Source organism: Crocodylus siamensis, chromosome 7 (assembly GCF_052110815.1).
Source record: "Crocodylus siamensis isolate JL-2025a chromosome 7, ASM5211081v1, whole genome shotgun sequence".
NCBI lineage: Eukaryota > Metazoa > Chordata > Crocodylia > Crocodylidae > Crocodylus > Crocodylus siamensis.
This window is the reverse complement of record NC_143401.1, coordinates 38,621,886-38,639,595: the sequence shown is the minus strand read 5'-3', so window position 1 is coordinate 38,639,595 and position 17,710 is coordinate 38,621,886. Positions and strand designations below refer to the sequence as shown.

The 17,710-nt window shown below is 43.4% G+C and overlaps 1 protein-coding gene across 1 annotated transcript in view; it reads right to left on the bottom strand.

Annotated features, from left to right (window-relative positions):
• Positions 1-1,413: 1,413 nt before the first annotated feature.
• The window catches only part of LOC149859695 (uncharacterized), a 52,715-nt gene continuing 36,418 nt past the window's right edge, over positions 1,414-17,710 (bottom strand). Inside the window, exons 4-5 of the mRNA XM_090057518.1 lie at positions 8,734-8,787; positions 1,414-3,687 (exon numbers count right to left, since the gene is read on the bottom strand). Coding sequence (XP_089913644.1) covers positions 3,468-3,687; positions 8,734-8,787 — 274 coding nt within the window. The 3' untranslated portion in view covers positions 1,414-3,467. The remainder of the gene's footprint in view (positions 3,688-8,733; positions 8,788-17,710) is intronic.

The following is a 17,710-nucleotide window of genomic DNA, read 5'->3' as shown; positions in this document are numbered from 1 at the left end:
CAGAGCCCCAGCACCAGCTCCATGCTGGTGTGTGCACCTGCTGTCAGAAAGGTCAGTGGGAGGGGCCTGAGGCAGCGAAATCCCAGTCTCTCCCCTTTTCCTGGCACAGAGCTAGTGATTGGGCTCTGGAGCCCAGCAAAGCTGTTTGTAGCCAGCCTGGGCTCTGGCCAGCTGCATCCAGGTAGGCTGCAAACAGCTGTGCCAGGCTCTACAGCTCTGGCATCTGCTCCGTGCTTGTGGCAACTGTGCATGCACCTCAGGGTGGACATCAGGACAGTGCAGCCCACCGCAAGGTTCCCATGCAGTTGCCACCAGCATGGAGCTGATGCCACAGCTGTGGAGCCCAGCACAGCTGTTTGCAGCCTGTCTGCTGCTTGCTGCATCTGACCAGAGCCCAAGCTGGCTACAAACAGCTGTGCTGGGCTCCAGAGCCCAGTCACCAGCTCTGTGCTGGGAACAGGGGAGAGACCAGGGTTGCACTGCCTTAGGCCTCTCCCCCACCACCCACTCTGATGTGGGTATGCATGTGCCAGTACAGAGCTGATGCCAGGGCTTCGGAGCCTGGCGCAGCTGTTTGGAGCCTCCTGGCTGCAGCAACCTCCAGCTCTGGGTAGCTGCTGCCAGTCACAGAACCCAGGCTGGGGGGTACAGAACCCAGATGGGTGGCATGGGCTTTGGGTGGGGGGGCAAGGGGCACACACAGGGCATCCTGCCATGTACCACCTGCCCTCATTTTGCTTTTCTGGCATGCCAGCACTCTGGCACCTTCCAAAGTAGGCATTATGGGGGTTTTCGGCACTCTGACCAAAAAACATTGCCTACCCCTGCCCTAGTGAGTACTGCACTCCCCTTGTATAAAACTGATTTAACACCTTGTTAATCCAAGAAGAATTTTCCTTGTGCTTTTGATATGCTGTTGTAAATCTTGGGTCCATAACCTTAACCTGTAAGACATAATCTCCCACACATGAATCTTAAAGTCCTTATTGTGTTTTCAGTTGCTCTTTACTTGCATAAACTACTATACATTTTGTTTGTTTAAATAAATTTGATGAATTTAGTCTTTACCTTGTAGGTCAGAATTGAGGAAAGGTAGCAGAAGTGAGCTGGTTAGTTCCTGCAGCTGGAAAATATTCTATGTGAAAAATAGTAATGTTTTGCATAGTGGTCTTCAATTTGTGGCAGATATACACAGCACTTTGTGTTGGAAGAATTTCCTTCAGAGTTTGAAGTAGGAGGAATTTAGTACTTGCAGTGAAATGAGCCATCAACCTTGTCATTTTAAAAAGAAAGAACATTTCTCTTTTATGTTTCTTTAAATCTTTTTTATTGTGATTTTTTAAATAAAATTTTCAAAATTTAAAAAGGAAAAAAATGAAAGAAAAACAAAGTTTGTTCTTTCTTCTTGTCAGTCTTTTACAGTGAACAGAGTTCTTCGTAAACAGAAAACTGCTGCCCCCTTTTTCCCCATTATCGTGTATGTAGGTGTTTATGGGTGAGGAAAGGGGAAAAATGCTGATTGAAGTTGTTCAGTGCAATCTTTGCAAACATCATTGAAGGCTGCATTATTTTGCTTTATCTTTTTATTTGCCAAAATAAAATGTACATATCTAATGTCTGACAGGAAGGATAATAAGGAGAAAAGCTGAGATAATGAAAGTTACACTTTGGCTTCCCATTCAGTGGTATAAAAAATGGAAAACAAAAGTATTCTGCAAACCCGTGAACTGTGGACAATGTCACTGCCTACAATAAGTACTACATTACTGGTACTGATAAGCCATTATTACAAAATATACACAACAAGATTCCCTAGCAAGTGGAGGCACCAACAAGGGAGCCTTTGATAGCTGAAAAATACACAGAAACATGAGAAGATAATTGATACCTAACTGAACTGAAGAATTAACTGAATTTACATATCTGGGTGCCCACTGCCTTAACAAAAGATTTGATCAAACCCTGGGAGCCATATACAGAAGATAGATATGATACCATTTCCATAGTACTTTCCCTTTTTTCTCCATACAGCTCTTTTCACAGCATAAGGAATGTAGAAGGTGTAGGACTAGTAAATGTATATTATCCTTTCTAAACATCTGTGAGGGGAGAAGTGCGATGCAGGGAGGAAACTCCAAACTGCAAAATCAGTTAATGCTCACTGCAGGTGCAAGGGAAAGCCTAGCTGGGGCAAGGAACATCCCACGGCAGTTCTGCAGCAAGTGCTCCCTCCAGAATGGCAATGGAAGCCCCAAGGCAGCTACTTCCAGTTGCAGAGAGGGGCAGCCAGGAAGCAACCACAGTGTCCCAGTGACATAGATGCAGGATGACTCTCCAGTCCGCAGTGACCCAGGGCAATATGCAGGTTTTCAGAGTGCATTAGCTGGCAGGAGTGGTTGAATGGCCTCTGCAAAGAGCCTGGGGGCTCAGCTCCAAGAAGCCAGATTTCCCTGACCAGATAGGGGCTCAAGTGACAGAGATTAAACCAGGAGCTGACAAAGATGAGCTGTTATGCTGGCTGGATACTAGAAGCCTGCATCTCTAAAGCAAAAGCAGGACTTTTAACCACATAAGTGGAAGGCTCACTCTACAGAGAAGATCAGAATTGTGGGTGAGTCTGTTAAAATTGATTAATTCAATTTTTGATGTTGAAAGAATTACTAAGCGTATTAGGGGACCCTGATGGTAGAAACCCAGCTTACTCCAAATAAGACAGGTGAGACTGATTGAAATTGCTTCAAGGCAAGGGATGGTCTTCCCTTGCAGGAGTTTCCCTGTCATGGAGGGCATCAGATTGCCCCTATGAAATAATTATGTTCAGGCTCACCATGGGGTTATTGGTGCTTGCTTGTCAGAGGGTGATCCAGGAGAAACCCCCAAAGGCTCCATTCAGGGTGATGCTAATCATCACCGGTCCTTTTGTGTGTATAGGGTTAGATGTTGTTCAGCCATTTGCCTAAAATTTCAGTTGGCTATCAGTTTTTACTGGTTATTATTGATTATGTCACTTAATATCAGTATCCCAAGGCAATGCCCCTCTGAATCATCACAGGACCATGGGTAGCTGAGCAATTAATGAAGTGGATATCAAGACTGGGGATCCACCAGGAAGTCATGGACCATGGGTTCCATTTAATGTCCCATGGTCTCAAAAGCATGTGCTAAGTCCTTATGAGCTAGCACCTGATGACCTCAGGCTATCACCTCTAGTCCAATTGACTAGTTAAATGTTTTAATGGCACTTTGAAAAACATGCTTTACTTCTACACTCAAAAAGACTCCAGAAAAAGATATCTCCTGGTGCTACCTTTGCTTTTTGCAGTCAGAGAAGCACCTCAGGCATCTTTGGACTATTCTCCTTTGAGCTAGTGTATAGGCATTGTTCCCATAGTTTTCTAGAACTGGTTTGGGAGGGGTGGGAGACAGAAGGAGAAGCTGGGATGGACGCCTCCCAATATGTGAGCTCCTTAATGGAGAGATTGCAGGCCACCAGGGGGATGGCCAAGGGCAACTGGGAGGAAGCACAAAATAAGCAGAAAAAGCACTATGATAGAAATACCCAGGAACAGGAATTCCAAGTTGGCCACAGGGTTTTGGTTCTTCTCTCTAGTTCCAACAGCAATTTCCTCATCTGCTGGAACAGCCTCTTCAAAATAGTGAGAGGGGCTGGCCCTGTTGGGGGAGCATCTAATGGAAAAGAAACACGGAGTTAAAACAGATAGTTACTGAATTTGAAGACATTTTTAGTGACGCTCCAGGGTGAGTGAGAGGGGCTGTGCATAAGATCATCACAACAGAGGGAAAGACAGAGAAAGGTGAAGGAGGCCCTACCACAGATACCAACCTATCAAAGAAGAGATAGCTAAAATGATACACAAGGAGTCATCACTGAGTCTTGGAGCCCCTTGGTGGATTCCTATTGTGACTCTTCTGAAACCTGATGGAACTTTACGCTTGTGAATAGACTTTCAAAAATTGAATGCAATAACCTGGTTCAATGCATTTCCCATGCCGCACGTAGTTGAACTCTTTAAAAAGATTAGCTAAGCCAAATATATTTCAACCCTCAACCTTGCCAAAGGTATTAGCAAGGTCCATTGAAAATGAAGACCAAGCCAGGACCATCTTTGGCACTCCATGTGGCCTGTATAAGTTTAAGCAAATGCCTTTCAGTCTTAACAGAGCTTCTTCTACCTTTCAGTAACGTATAGCTTGGGTACTAGCACCTCATCAAAGCTGTGCAGCAGCCTACACAAATGATATTGTTATTTATACGGAAGAATGGGACCACCATGTAAGAGCAATTAGGGCAGTGTTTCAAGAAATGAGGTAGGCTGGCCTAATGTCAAACCCAAAAAAATGTCCCTTGAGGAAAGTTGAAACAAGGTATTTTTGTGTTTCCTGGTTGGGCAAGGTAACATCAAACCTTTACTGGATAAAGTGGAGATAGTAAAGAATTACCTTCCTCTCCGGAATAAGAAGCAAATGTAAGCCTTCCTGGGGTTTACCACTTACTACCATAGGTTCATTCTGCAGTTTGCTGAATTAACAAGTCCCCTAACTGACACCATTAAAGGAAGAGGTAATGGGATTATAAACTGGGATATGAGGCAAAGAGAGGCATCCGAAGGGACAAAAGCAGCTTTATACCAGGTTGTGGTTTTACAGACTCCTGACTTCATGCAGCCTTTTATTCTTCAGGTGAATACTTCTGGAGGGGCCATGGGGGTGGTCTTGTCACAGAAAATAGATGGAATATAAAGATTAGTGGCCTATGCCAGTAGGAAACTTAACAAGCATGAGCAACGGCATGCAACCAAGGAAAGGGAATATCTTGCCCTTTATAGGGAATCAGATATTTTAGATACTACTTGCTGGGGCATAAGTTTAAACTTATTATGGATTATGCCCCATTAAAGTGGTTTAGATCTGCCAAAATGGATAAAACCAGAATAAAGCACTGGGCTTTTGCTCTATGACCTTGTCAATTTTTTGTTAACTACAAGCCTGAAAAAATGAATGTGGTAGCAGATTTCTTATCGCATTATCATCCAGAAGAGAAAAAAACAAACAAACAGATGAGGTAGTACAAGCATTATGTCAAACAACCCCAACAAGTAATCTTAGAAAATTGCCCAGAGGCATCTTAATGGGTGGGATATGTGAAGGAAGAAGTATGATGCAGGGAGGAAACTCTGAAAGCCAAAATCAATTAAAACTCACTGCAGGGATGAGGGAAAGCCCAGCTAGGGGCAAGGACCATCCCTTGACAGTTCTACAATGGTGATCCTAAGAGACTTATAATTTTCCCTGGAATTTTACCAACAAAAAAATTTGGGCAAAAAAGAAGGAAGAGGATCTCTGGCCCCAGCTGTTAGTGCAGAGGCTAAGGGATCTTGTGGAACACTGGTTCTGACCGGAGGCAAGTTCCCTAAGGGAAGTAAGTGATACGATAATCCTGGAGCAATTCCTAGCAGACCTAGGAAGGAACACCCAGCAGTGGGTCAAGAGGCACCAGGTGAAGACAGTGAAATATGCCTTGAGGCTGGCAGAAGATTATGTAGTGGCTGAAGCCGAAGGAGAAGGTAATCAAAGGGAGAAGAGCAGGAACAACTCCCTATCTAGCTGGGGAGAGGGTGAATCCAAAGGGAAGAGCTCCAAGACAGCTAGACCCCTCAGCAGAGCATTCCATAGTGGGAAACCCTGGGAGCTTACCTGCTATCGTTGTGGGGTAAAACCACACCTGGCCTGATTTTGCCCCCAGAAGTTGCATACTGAAGCTGTTTCAGACTATCTACATGAAGAAAAAACTAGATTGCCGCTTCAGGAGACATAAAGGGCCCTGAAAGAGAAATAAATCCCTACTGGACCTCATTACTTTGGGTAGCACACATCCTCCCTATGGAGGGGACACCTGGGGAGGAACAAGAATGAGGCCAGACTCACAAACTGAGTTTCCTGGCCTGGCATTTATAAAATGTTAGAGAAACACTGTCAAGAGTGCCCGTCCTATCAGAAAACAAGGAGGGTAAAGCCCCCAAGGGCACCACTGATGCTGCTACCACTGGCAGGTATACCCTTTGATTGAATTACCATGGACATAATGGGGCCCTTTCCCCATAGCCAGATAGGGTACCAATTTATACTAGTGATAATTGTTTGTGCTACCAGATTCCCTGAGTCAGTACCCCTAAGGTGCATAATTACTACCAAAATTGTGGAGGCTCTAATGAAATGGGCAGTCTGGGTTGGTATCCCTCAAGAGATCCTCACAGATCAAGGGAAGAATTTCACGTTGCCCATCCTAAAAGGAATCTGCAAGACACTGCAGATTAAACAGTTAAGGATATTGGTGTATCATCCCCAGACCAATGGCTTAGTTGAAAGATTTCATCCCTTAAAATATGATACATGCCTGTATTCAAGAAGATCCAAGGAATTGGGAAGAGATGTTACTGCCCTTATGGTTTGCTATTCAAGAATCCCCATAAACCTCCATGCAATTCTCACCTTTTGAATTAGTTTACAATCACAAGCCCCCTTGGGCTGATAGACCTGATTTGTGAGAGTTGGACTGAACTAGAAGAGGAGAGAAACAATATTCTGAAAGTGATAATTGATTTCAGAGAGAGGCTAGAGAAAGCCTGCTCTATCGCACAAAAGTATTTAAGCACGAGCCAAATTAAACAAAGCAGCTTTATGACAGACAGACCAAAGAGAGAGAGTTACAGGAAGGGGACCAACGCATAATAATGTTACCAGATAATACTCATAAATTTCTACCCCAATGGCAAGGGCCCTTCCAAGTAAGTAGGAAAGTAGTCCCTGTCAGTTATGAGGTTTTAAGGACTGAACCGGTCCACAGAAAGCAAATATACCACATCAACCTTTTCTGAAAGTGGCTTACCCAAGAGGGATGGTTAATTCAAAGGGATATTGATCTAGAGGACCTTGGGGACTCAGAAATATCCCAAGGGGAAAGAGAAACCCCAGAGGTAGGAGATACCCAAGAAAAGGCACAATGAGAACATCTAAAGAACATAGTAAAAGAATTTAGAGATGTGTTCACTGAAGTGCCAGGTGAAGCCTGAGAATAGAATAAAGATCCCAGTGGGTTGCATAGAACACAACCAGTGAAGAAGTCTACCAAACATTAATCAGCAGCAGTCAAGAGTGAAATAGAGCAGATGCAACAACTTGGGGTAATCGAAGAATCTCTCAGCTCCTGGACAAGCCCCTTGGTGATAGTGCCAAAACCTGATGGAACCCTGAGGCTTTATATAGACTACAGTAAAGTTAATGAGGTTGTGATGTCCAATGCCTTTCCCATGCCCAGAATAGATGATATGCTAGAATGGGTCAGGATGGCTAAGTACATATAGATGTTAGACCTGACCAAAGGATACTGGCAGATACCCATGGCAACCAGTGATCACAAGAAGACTGCCTTTGGCTCTCCCTGATGGCTGTTCCAATTGAGGAGAATGCCCTTCAGTCTGCATGGGGATGCAGCCTCATTACAGAGGCTAATGGACAACCCCCTTGCCCCTCATCAAGAATATGCTTCGGCATATACTGACAACATTTTAGTATTTTCAGAAGAATGGGAACAACATTGCCAATGCTTAAGAGCAGTCTTGAGGGAACTGAGGCAGGCTGGGTTAATGGCCAACCTGAAGAAGTATGCCGTAGGAAAGAAGAAAACCCAATATCTAGGGTTCAGGGTCACTCAAGGCCCTTGGCTGATAAGGTGCAGGCCCTGCACTAGTACTAACTCCCAAGGACCCTAAAACAATTCAGATGCTTCCTAGGATTTACAAATTATTATCACAAGTTTATTAAAGGTTTTACAGATTGTAGAAGTGCTGACAGACCTTACCAAGGGCAAGAAGAACCCAGTAAAGTGGCATCCCACAGCTATCCAGGCATTCAAAGATGTCAAGCAGGCCCTCTGTCAGGAGCTGGTATTGTACACCTCCGATTTCCAAAAGACCTTTTATTTACAAACTGATGCCTTGTTTCAGGAAGACTGGGGAGAATAAAGACCCATTGCTTCTGCCAGAAAAAAATTGTCTCCTGCCAAAACTCATTATTCTACAATTGAAAGGGGCCATTTGATGGGAAGATGTTTGATGCTGATAATGGATCATGTACCTCTTAAGTGGCTACAATCCATGAAAACAGGCAATGCCCGATTGATTCGATGGGCCTCAGCTTTTCAGTTGAACACCAAGCAGGAATAGGAAATGGAAACACAAATTTTCTGTCAAGACCTGATGGTTGACCTGGAATAACCCAGCCTGGATCCCAAGGATGAAGAGGAAACCTCAGCACTTAGGAAACCTCAACACTTATTATTAATTCATTGTTTTGGTTGGGAACTTAAGGGAGGAGGAAGTTGACCCCATTCCTTGGTAGGGTTTCTCTTCCAGGTGGGGGGAGGAGGGAAATTGGGTCATGGAAAAGGCAAGGACTCAGGCTCCAGGCAAAGATGTACCTCTCTGCACACTGGGGAGAGAGACACAGCAGTTGAGGGTTAGGGGCTACAAAAGACTGGACATCGGGGTGGCAGACTGCCCCCGGGGACATGTGAAGAGACAAGAAGGAGAGAGCCCAGCACAACCAAGAATGGATTGGGATCAAGAGCTGAAGCTATGGAGTTTCATGAGCCAGGTGAAATGAACTACGATGCAATCCCCGTGATTGAAAGGATACCATATGGTGATAACTTACCTGATGGGTCCAATGGAGGAAACTCCTTGAAAGAATGAGGTAGGCAGCAGAGACCTACAAAGGGAAAATAAGAAGGAGTGGTTAGGACAGAACCTCCTTGGTGGCAACATAGGAAAAGGGGAAGTAAAGCTACAGGGAAAGAGAAATGGCTGCAGGCTGTGATTTTAATGGAAAAACCAAATAAAACCACTTTTCATTCAGTTTAACAAATGGGTGGTTAAGTATATGATCTCCTGTGGCTTAACAACTTTATTTCATTCTTCCAATAACAAAGGAATGGCAGGAAAGTCACTAAGGGGGAGAAGGCGTTGATCAACCCTATCTGGTCACAGTTACATTAATATGCCTGAACTGTTACATGATTGCTCTCAGTGCTCTGAGAAAATCTCTGGGGTATGGATCTAAGCCACACTGCCAGGTTATTGGGGGAAAAACAGAAATTCTTGGAATCAGTTTGGAAGCAAAAGAATATTCCTGGCCCCCAGCAGATCTTGGAGAGTTCATGAGTTCTTTCTGTGTATTTTCTATAATCATCAGAATCATCGTCATCATCATATTCCTCAATCTTCTCACAGAAAAGAAACATTCCTCCACATATAGACATCCAAGGGGCTTCAAATCTCAAATAATGGACAGCTTAGTTATGTAATGCTAAGTTTCAAACAAATTGGATCAATCCAAACATCTTTTTGCACATATAAAGTCCCAATGAAGTAAATTTATCCTCAGACAGCTGGCTGTTTAGCATTTTCTAAAACAAGGAACCTCAAAGCATCTCATATTAGGCATCTAGAAACTATGAAGCCTAAAATAATTATTTCAATATCAGCAAGGCAAGGTGAAAAATCAGTGCAGCTAATTATTTGACAAACAACTTATGTGCATTTACTTTCTCATCCATGCAATAACCTTTGTAACTTTGTAGTACCTGCACATGAGAACATGACATTTTGCATTAAGTGTTGTTTCATTGTGTTTAGCTCAAATGCCTCCTGGCAGGAAATGAAATGACTAGTTGTTTATTTACATGCAAAATGTCATTTATATATATATATCAAATATTGTCCACAAATACCTAGAGATATGTTTTTCTGCATGCAAACGTATGTTCTTGGCTATAAGGCTTCAGTTAATCATTTGGAACAACTTTTCTAGGAGTCTAACTGCACTGTTTCCAACAGCACACAGAGAAATGGAAGTATGGGACCCGTGCTTAATACCTCAGGACAGCTGGTAACTGACATTCAGGAGAAAAAAACTGGACTACTGAATGTCCACTTTGCTTTGGCATTTCACTGGACCATGGGGATAGTCAAGCAAGAAAAGGCTTATAGGGCATACACTGGGACTGACAGCCTCCTCACTGTGAATGCTGAGTGGGTGCCATATGAATTAGAAAAGCTAGACATTTATAAGTCAGCAGGACCAGATGGACTCCATCTGAGAGTGCTGAAGAGGCTGGCTGAGGTCATAGTGGAACCCCTAGCAAATCTCTTTCAGAATTCATGGTGCACAGGGAAAACCCTGAGGATTGGAAGATGGCCAAACTTGTGCCCATTTTCAAGAAGGGGAAGAGGCAACTATAGGCCAATCAGCCTCACCTCCATCCCAGGGATAATCCTGGAAAAGCTCATTAAAGAATCTACATGTGATATGCTCGCATAAGGTAATATTCTGAATGACAGCCAGCATGGCTTTGTCACAGGTAAACCTTGTCTTACCAGCCTCATCTCCTTCTATGGCCAGGTCTCTCGCCACCTGGACACAGGAGACAAGGTAGACTTTATATACCTAGACTTCCAAAAGGCCTTAGATCTAGTGTCCCATGATATCCTTGTGGGAAAACTGGAAGATTGTGGGCTCAGCTCTTCGATGGTTCAGTGCATGGGAAACTGGCTACAGTGTAGGACCCAAAGAGTTCTCATGAACGGATGTGTGTTGTCCTGGCAGGAAGTGGCCAGTGGTGTCCCCCAGGGGTCCATGCTTGGACCGGTGCTCTTCAACTTCTTTATCAATGTTTGGGATGGCGGAGAGAAAAGCTTGCTGGCCAAGTTCATGGATGACACCAAGTTATGGGGGCAGTGTGATCATGCCAGAGGATAGGTTGCAGATACAGACAGACCTGGACAGGCTGAAGAGTTGGACAGACCAGAACCAGATGAAGTTTAACATTTCCAAGAGTAAGGTGCTCCATCTGGGGGCAAACAACCCTCAACATACATACAGGCTCAGTGTTTACAGCTTGACTTGCACCATGGACAAAAGGGACATAGGGGTAATCATTGATCATCTTATGAATATGAGCCATCAGTGTGAGGTGGTAGACAGCAGGGCAAACAACATGCTGACATGCATCAACCAATGCATTTCATGTAAAACTAAGGAAGTGATACTCCCACTGTACCCAGCACTGGTGAGACTGCAGTTAGCATCCAGTTCTGGGTGCTGCTTTTCAATAAGGACATGGAGAAACTTGAAAGGTTCCAGAAAAGAGCCACCTATATGATCAGGGACTTGCAAGGCAAGCCATATGAAGAAAGGCTGAGGAACCTGGGCTTCTTTAGCCTAAAAAAGAGAAGTTTGAGAAGGAACTTGATAGCGGCTTACCACTATATCCAAGGAGCTTGGTTAACAACTGTTCACTAGGCCACCTCTGGGGAAGACCAGGACCAATAGTACAAACTACTGGAAGGCTGCTTCAGACTTAATACCAGGAAAAACTCCTTTACAGTCAGGGTGTCCAGACTGTGGAATAAACTCCCTCCAGAGGTGGTGCAGTCACCTACCCTGGAGGTTTTCAGGAGGAGACTAGAAAGTCATCTTGCTGGGGTCACCTAACCCCTGTTGTCTTTCTGCCCAGAGCAGGGGAGGCTGGACTCAATGATTTGCAAAGTCCCTTCTAGCCCCTAACAATCTATGAATCTATGAAATGTAGAAATCAATTGTCTTCACTGATATCAAGGTTTTATAAAAAAGCTACACCTATAGGCAAATTTCCAGAAACATGGAAGCCTTTTGGAAATCCAACTGGCAAGCAACCTATTTAATATATTTAAAAAAATGTTTGATAACCCCTGAGACCTAAAAATTTATAGAGAAAAGAATCAGGATGCATATACTAAGAATACACAGTATGAACCAATATAAAGTAGATGAGAAAAAAAGATTTAGTATTTGCATTTTAGCAGCTTGTAAAAGTCCACAAACAAATCAGATTTTGGACTTCAAAAGGTCAGGCTGCAACTTAGTTATATTTGGAGAAGGTAAGTTAAGGACAAAAGGAAGGGACCCTATAAATATGTTAGGCAGAAAAAAAAATACCAAAGGAAGTTGTGAATCCTCTCCTTTACAGCCAGAGTGTGTCTACATGAAATGCTTTACTGCACAGTAGACTAATCTCCTGCACAGTAAAGTGTCATAATGTAAAAGTATGCATAAAATACTGAGCAGTAAATTAGTCTACTGCACAGTTAGCTAGTACCTGTAAATACTTTGCAGTAGGGCTTGTGTAGATGCTGACCAGCAGAAAATTTGTTCCAGGTTAGCCACACCAGCAGGGCTGCCGGTCCTGGTGCTGTTCCACTCCTGGCTTCCCCTAGGAGCTGATCAGTGTGGGCCTTTCCCACCCTCATTGTTCTGGCTCTGTGGGGCTCCCTGCTCCCCTCAGGAGCAGGGAGCTGAGAAGTGCTGAGACTTGGGATCTTTTCCTTCCCTGCGCAGCCAGGGGCTGGGTGCAAGCTGTTCCACTGTTGGAGCAGCTGGTAGCAAGCCCCCAGCTGGCCGGGGATTCCCTGTTCAGCCAGGGGCTGGCTGGGAGGTATCCCACTGGTGGGCAGCTAGCAGTGAGCCCCCAACTGGGTGGGGATTTTCTGCCTAGCTAGGGGATCACTGCCCACTGCCCCACTGGCCAACTGGGGTAGATGGCTGGGAAAGAGTCTCTCCAGAACCCAGGGACCCTGACCCATGTCCCCTGCCAGCCTGGAGCTGGCACCCGGGGAGCCTAGACCCCTGTTTGGTTGCCATATGGCCAGCTGGGCTGCTTCCTGCCCCTGGCACTATCTAGCATGGGGGATCTGGAAGCAGCCCAGCTGGGTTGACTTCCCATCCCCAGCATTCTGTCAAAACAGATATTCTGTTTTGACAGAAGAAAATGGAAGAGCTGTTTTGACTCAAAATGAAATTTGCAACAGAACACTGTTCTGTCGAACCTTCAGAACTGAGGGTGAAACGGAAAGGTGCCATTTCACACAGCCCTAATGGTCAAAGTTCTAGGGGCCTGGAAAAGGGCCGACATAGTACGTCTCAAAAAAGGCAAAAAAGGAGGACATCAGGAATTACAAACTGGTCTACCTGACTTAAGTACTTGGGAACGTATTAGAGAAAATTGTTTAAAAAATCAGTTTTTAAAATCTGAAGGAGGAAAGCCATATCACTAGCAGCAAGCATGGATTTATTAAGAATAAATCATGCCAAACCAATTTGATCTCTTTCTTTGACAAAGTAATTAGTTGGGTGGATGAAGGGAATGCTGTGGACATGGTGTACTTGGACTTTAGTAAGGCTTTTGATAAAGTCCCAGAGGACATTCTTATAAGCAAACTGGAGATGTGTGTGCTAGATAAAATTACAGCAAGGTGGATAGATAATTGGCTCAATAACTGTAAGTAAATGATAATTATAAGTGGATCAGTGTCAGACTTGCAGGAGGTTTCAAGTGGAGTTCCAGAGGTGTCTGTCTTGGGTCTGGTGCTGATTAACTTGGAATTGAAATGCTGTAATAGACAGACATCTAATCAAGCCTGTAGATAACACAAAATTGGGATGGACTGAAAACACTTTGGAAGATAGGAGTAGAATTCAAACAGATCTTGACAGATTGAGGAATTGGGCTTAAGACAACAGAATGAGGTTCAGTGAGTACAAATATAAGAATCTACACTTAAGGAAAAATAACCAAATGCACAAATGCAGAATAGGAGATAACTGAGTGGGTAAAAGGATTTAGGGATTTTGGTAGATCTCAGATACTACATGAGTCAGCAATGTGACAGTAGCTAAAAAAACAAATATAATTTTGGGCTGCATCAATGGGAGGATTGGGTCTAAGACACAAAAGGATGTCTGCTTTACTCATTTATTTTCATGACACTGGAAATATATTATGGACTGCTGCTTTTTAAACACTACCTTATAAAACATGTACTAAATAGAATAACAGTGCACAACTATTTAGATAGGCTGGTTGACTTGAAAGAATGACAGAATAATATCCCAGTACTCTTAGATAGGTTTCTGAAAGAAGGATTTTTGTTTCCTCTTCATAAATATAATCCCTTGCTGTTCCCCATTATTGCATTCTCATGAGACAGACTAGACCAGATTTTGGGAAAGTTTAGCAAGGTAATTCCTTAGGGTTCAGCCTAAACCTTACAGTCTATTCTCAAATTTAAAAAAGGATCCGAAAGAGATGGATTGACATCTTTATCTCTTTCTTCTGATACAACCAGATTTCTGTTTGCTGCCAGGATATTATCTGGAAGCAAAAGATTTCTGTCTCAATTTCTAACAACTGCTGGAATGGAAATGGAATTCATTCTGTGCCATAACTTTCATTGCCATAGCTTTCAATAGGCCTCAGAGGTAACACCCACAGGACAGAAGGCAAGATGGAAATGTACCTTATGCTACAGGGAAGTTACTCACTGTGAAATTTTTAGCAATTCCAAATGGGACATATAAAATTATGCACACATGTTCCACACTTTTGAATTCAAAAGCAAGAGAATGAGTCCAGTCAAAGACCATCAAATCCAATCAGCTGTCCATTATTACAATTTCAAAAAACCCCCCAAAAACCCAAATAGGTCTTGGGAATGTTATGGGAGATTTAAAAAAAGGTTATTGTGTTCTTAATTTCCTTTCTCCCAGGTAAACCCAGAAACATGATATGACGGAGTTTCAATCAAATTTTCACATCAGAAAAATCTGTAGTTACTCTTTTCAACTGACATGTGAAGAGATTGTCTTATCATGGTCATTTCAGTCAGAGAATCCACTCTTCTCTCTGCTCCATTTGGCTTTGTAAAATGTGCAGTTTGCTGTAAGGATACTAGAATTCCTTATATTTCATCAGCTGAAATGCTTCTTGCTGCTATATATGATATATACCTGAGTAGCTTGGCACACAGGGATAGGAGATACATATGGTGATATGCTTGGTTTGCAATTAGGAGTCTAGTTACTGTGTATGAGATTTAAATCAAGAACTTCTTTCAATGACATTTTGGTGCAGAATTACTTCAGTCCTTGAAGAATTATGTTATATACAACATGCTCTGTATCAGTAGTTTTAATGCATTGTTTTTTGAATAACAAAAAAAAAAAAAATTGTGCATACATCAAGTTTCTCAGCTATGCACTTATCTGTTCTCATCAAATAATTCTTCCATCTTCGAAACATGAACAAGCATATCCAGAGCAATGAACGATAAATGCTGATTTCTTATCTCCAACAATGGCCTTTTTTAGTCCATAAGTTCCACAAACATTTCACAAATGTAATAAAAACTTTGTATAAAGAGTAGGGATGTGCAAAATTTCACTGGCTGTTTTGTTTTGACACTGTTTTAACTCATTTTGAGCTTGAAACAATGAAATTGAATCAAAATGAAGGGCTTCAAAACAGCCTCAAAACAAATGAGGCTAGTAGAAACATTTTGAAAGTTTTGAAATGTTTTGAGCTTCGAAGTAGCCAGGTGGTGGGAGACAGGGGAGAACCAGGGCTGTGCTCCCAGTGGCTCCACAGCCCCATATGTCTCAGCTGGGTGGGGAGCACAGCTCTGGTTCTCCCCGCCTCCCATGGCTGGGCTGCAGGAAGCAGATTACAGCACAGGGGAAGGGAACTGAGCCCGGGCTCAGTTCCCCTCCCCAGTCCTACAATTAGGCTGGGGAAGGCAACCCAGCCTAGTACTCAGTTCCTTTCCCCAACCTAATCGTAGCACTGGGGAGGGGAACTCAGCTCAGCTGGGCTCAGTTTCCTTCCTCAGCCCAATCGTAGGGCTGGGGAGGGGAACTGAGTGATTGGGCTCAGTTCCCTTCCCCAGCTTCCCAGTCCCAGGTGGCAGCACCTGGCTTCCCTCCCTCACCTGGCAGGCAAATGGGGGCCCGCAACCCCGGGAGGACTGGCACAGCCCCCACAGCCCTCCTGGGGTTGCAGGCCTCTGACCTACATGCCGGATGAGAGAGGCTGTTTCGAGCTTCCCCATTATAGCCTGTGGACAAAATATTGAAACAGCATCACTGTTTTGATTAAATGAAATGGAACAGTGGTTTCAAATTGAAATGTAATTCAAAATGAAACACTGTTCTGTTGAAACCTCAAAATGCAAGTCGAAATGGAATGGTGCCATTTTGCATAGCCCTAATAAACAGTAAGATGCAAAGTCCAGTTACATCTAAAGTGGAAGTGATAAATCTTTAGCAGTATACAAACATGCCAGATAGGAGATGAATAAGAAAATACGTAACTACTAATACAGATAGAAATTTCACCATAGGCAGAATGCATTTGCCCACCTTGGAATTCTGTCAAAGTATCAGGATTATCAAATTAATCCTTGAGGGAATCATACAATTGCTGAAATGTTAGCTTTTCCATCTCATATAACACAAAGCACCACCCAGTAACATGGGGCCCTCTTATACCATTCTGGAGACATCATTCAGTTTAGATTTAGAAGCCAGTCTGCACTATTATTTTTCTTCAAATTCTCCTTTTTTGCACAACCACTATCACTAGTTTGTTTCTTCTAGTAAATTTAGCAATTATACTGTAGACCATCTACTGTGACATTTTAATTACTAAGTCAGTCATCTAGACATAATATGAAGAGTGTCTGATGACACAGTTGAAAACAAATGGCCTGAAGTCCAGACTCATCTAAATAAGCAGCAGCAGAAAATTATACCAGATATAGATATAAACTCTACAATGAAAAAAATGAGTCTTTGTTCCTTCTAATAGACACCGTATCTAAGAAATCAATAATTCTTTTGCAGTTTATAGCTCAATGACCAAATATTTTACTTCAGGCAGAAGAAGCTCATGAATTAGTTGTTAAGCTTACCTTACATAAGCTAAAAATTAAAAAGGCAAGGCAGAAAAATAATATATATATGATCTAGAGCAGGACTATCCAACTGGTGGCCTGTGGGTGTATGTGGCCTGTGAGTGATTAACAGGTAGCTTCTGGACTTCCACTCAGCTGATACTGTCCCTACTACTCCAGTTCCAGCAGCAGCCTGGCTTCCCTTCCATTCTCCAGTTTTAGCTGCATTTCAGTGACTCAGGGTGGTACAGGGTTGTCTGGCACAGCCTGAGATGCTGGACCTGGTAGCCTGGAGTGTTTATGCAGTACAGTGCCATAAATAGACCTTGCAGGGAATTGAAGGTGAGATGGTGTGACACCTGCATGCATGGCATGTAACCTGGAGGGCCTATGGCATCTGTAATCATGGCTCCTGCTGGTTTAGCTTGTGGGACATGCAGCAGATAGAAGTTGGACTGCCCTGATCTACAGAATCACCAAAGCTGATTGCTATTACCCTTGGATGATACTTCATATTTTTTCACCTAACCAATGCACCTTTCCAAACAAAAAGAACCCTCCAAAGCAAGTAGTGTATCTTAAGGAGGCAAACTGATTGTTCTTTGCTAAAAAAGGAACAGGACAGCAAGAAGACAATGTGACTCATGGCCAGCAGAACCCAAACAACCCTGAGACCAGGTGTAGGGAATGAGGAGAAGCTGAGCCGTGTAAGCCAGGAAGGGAAATACAAAGCACCCATAGCAACCTTTCAGAGTGACTGCACAAGCAGCACAATAGGGAATGCTGCTATACAGAGCCTGGGGCCAACGGGGGTCAAGCAGTCCCTGGGAGGGACCGTGAATGGGGCTTTTCTGCTGTTTGTATATGTT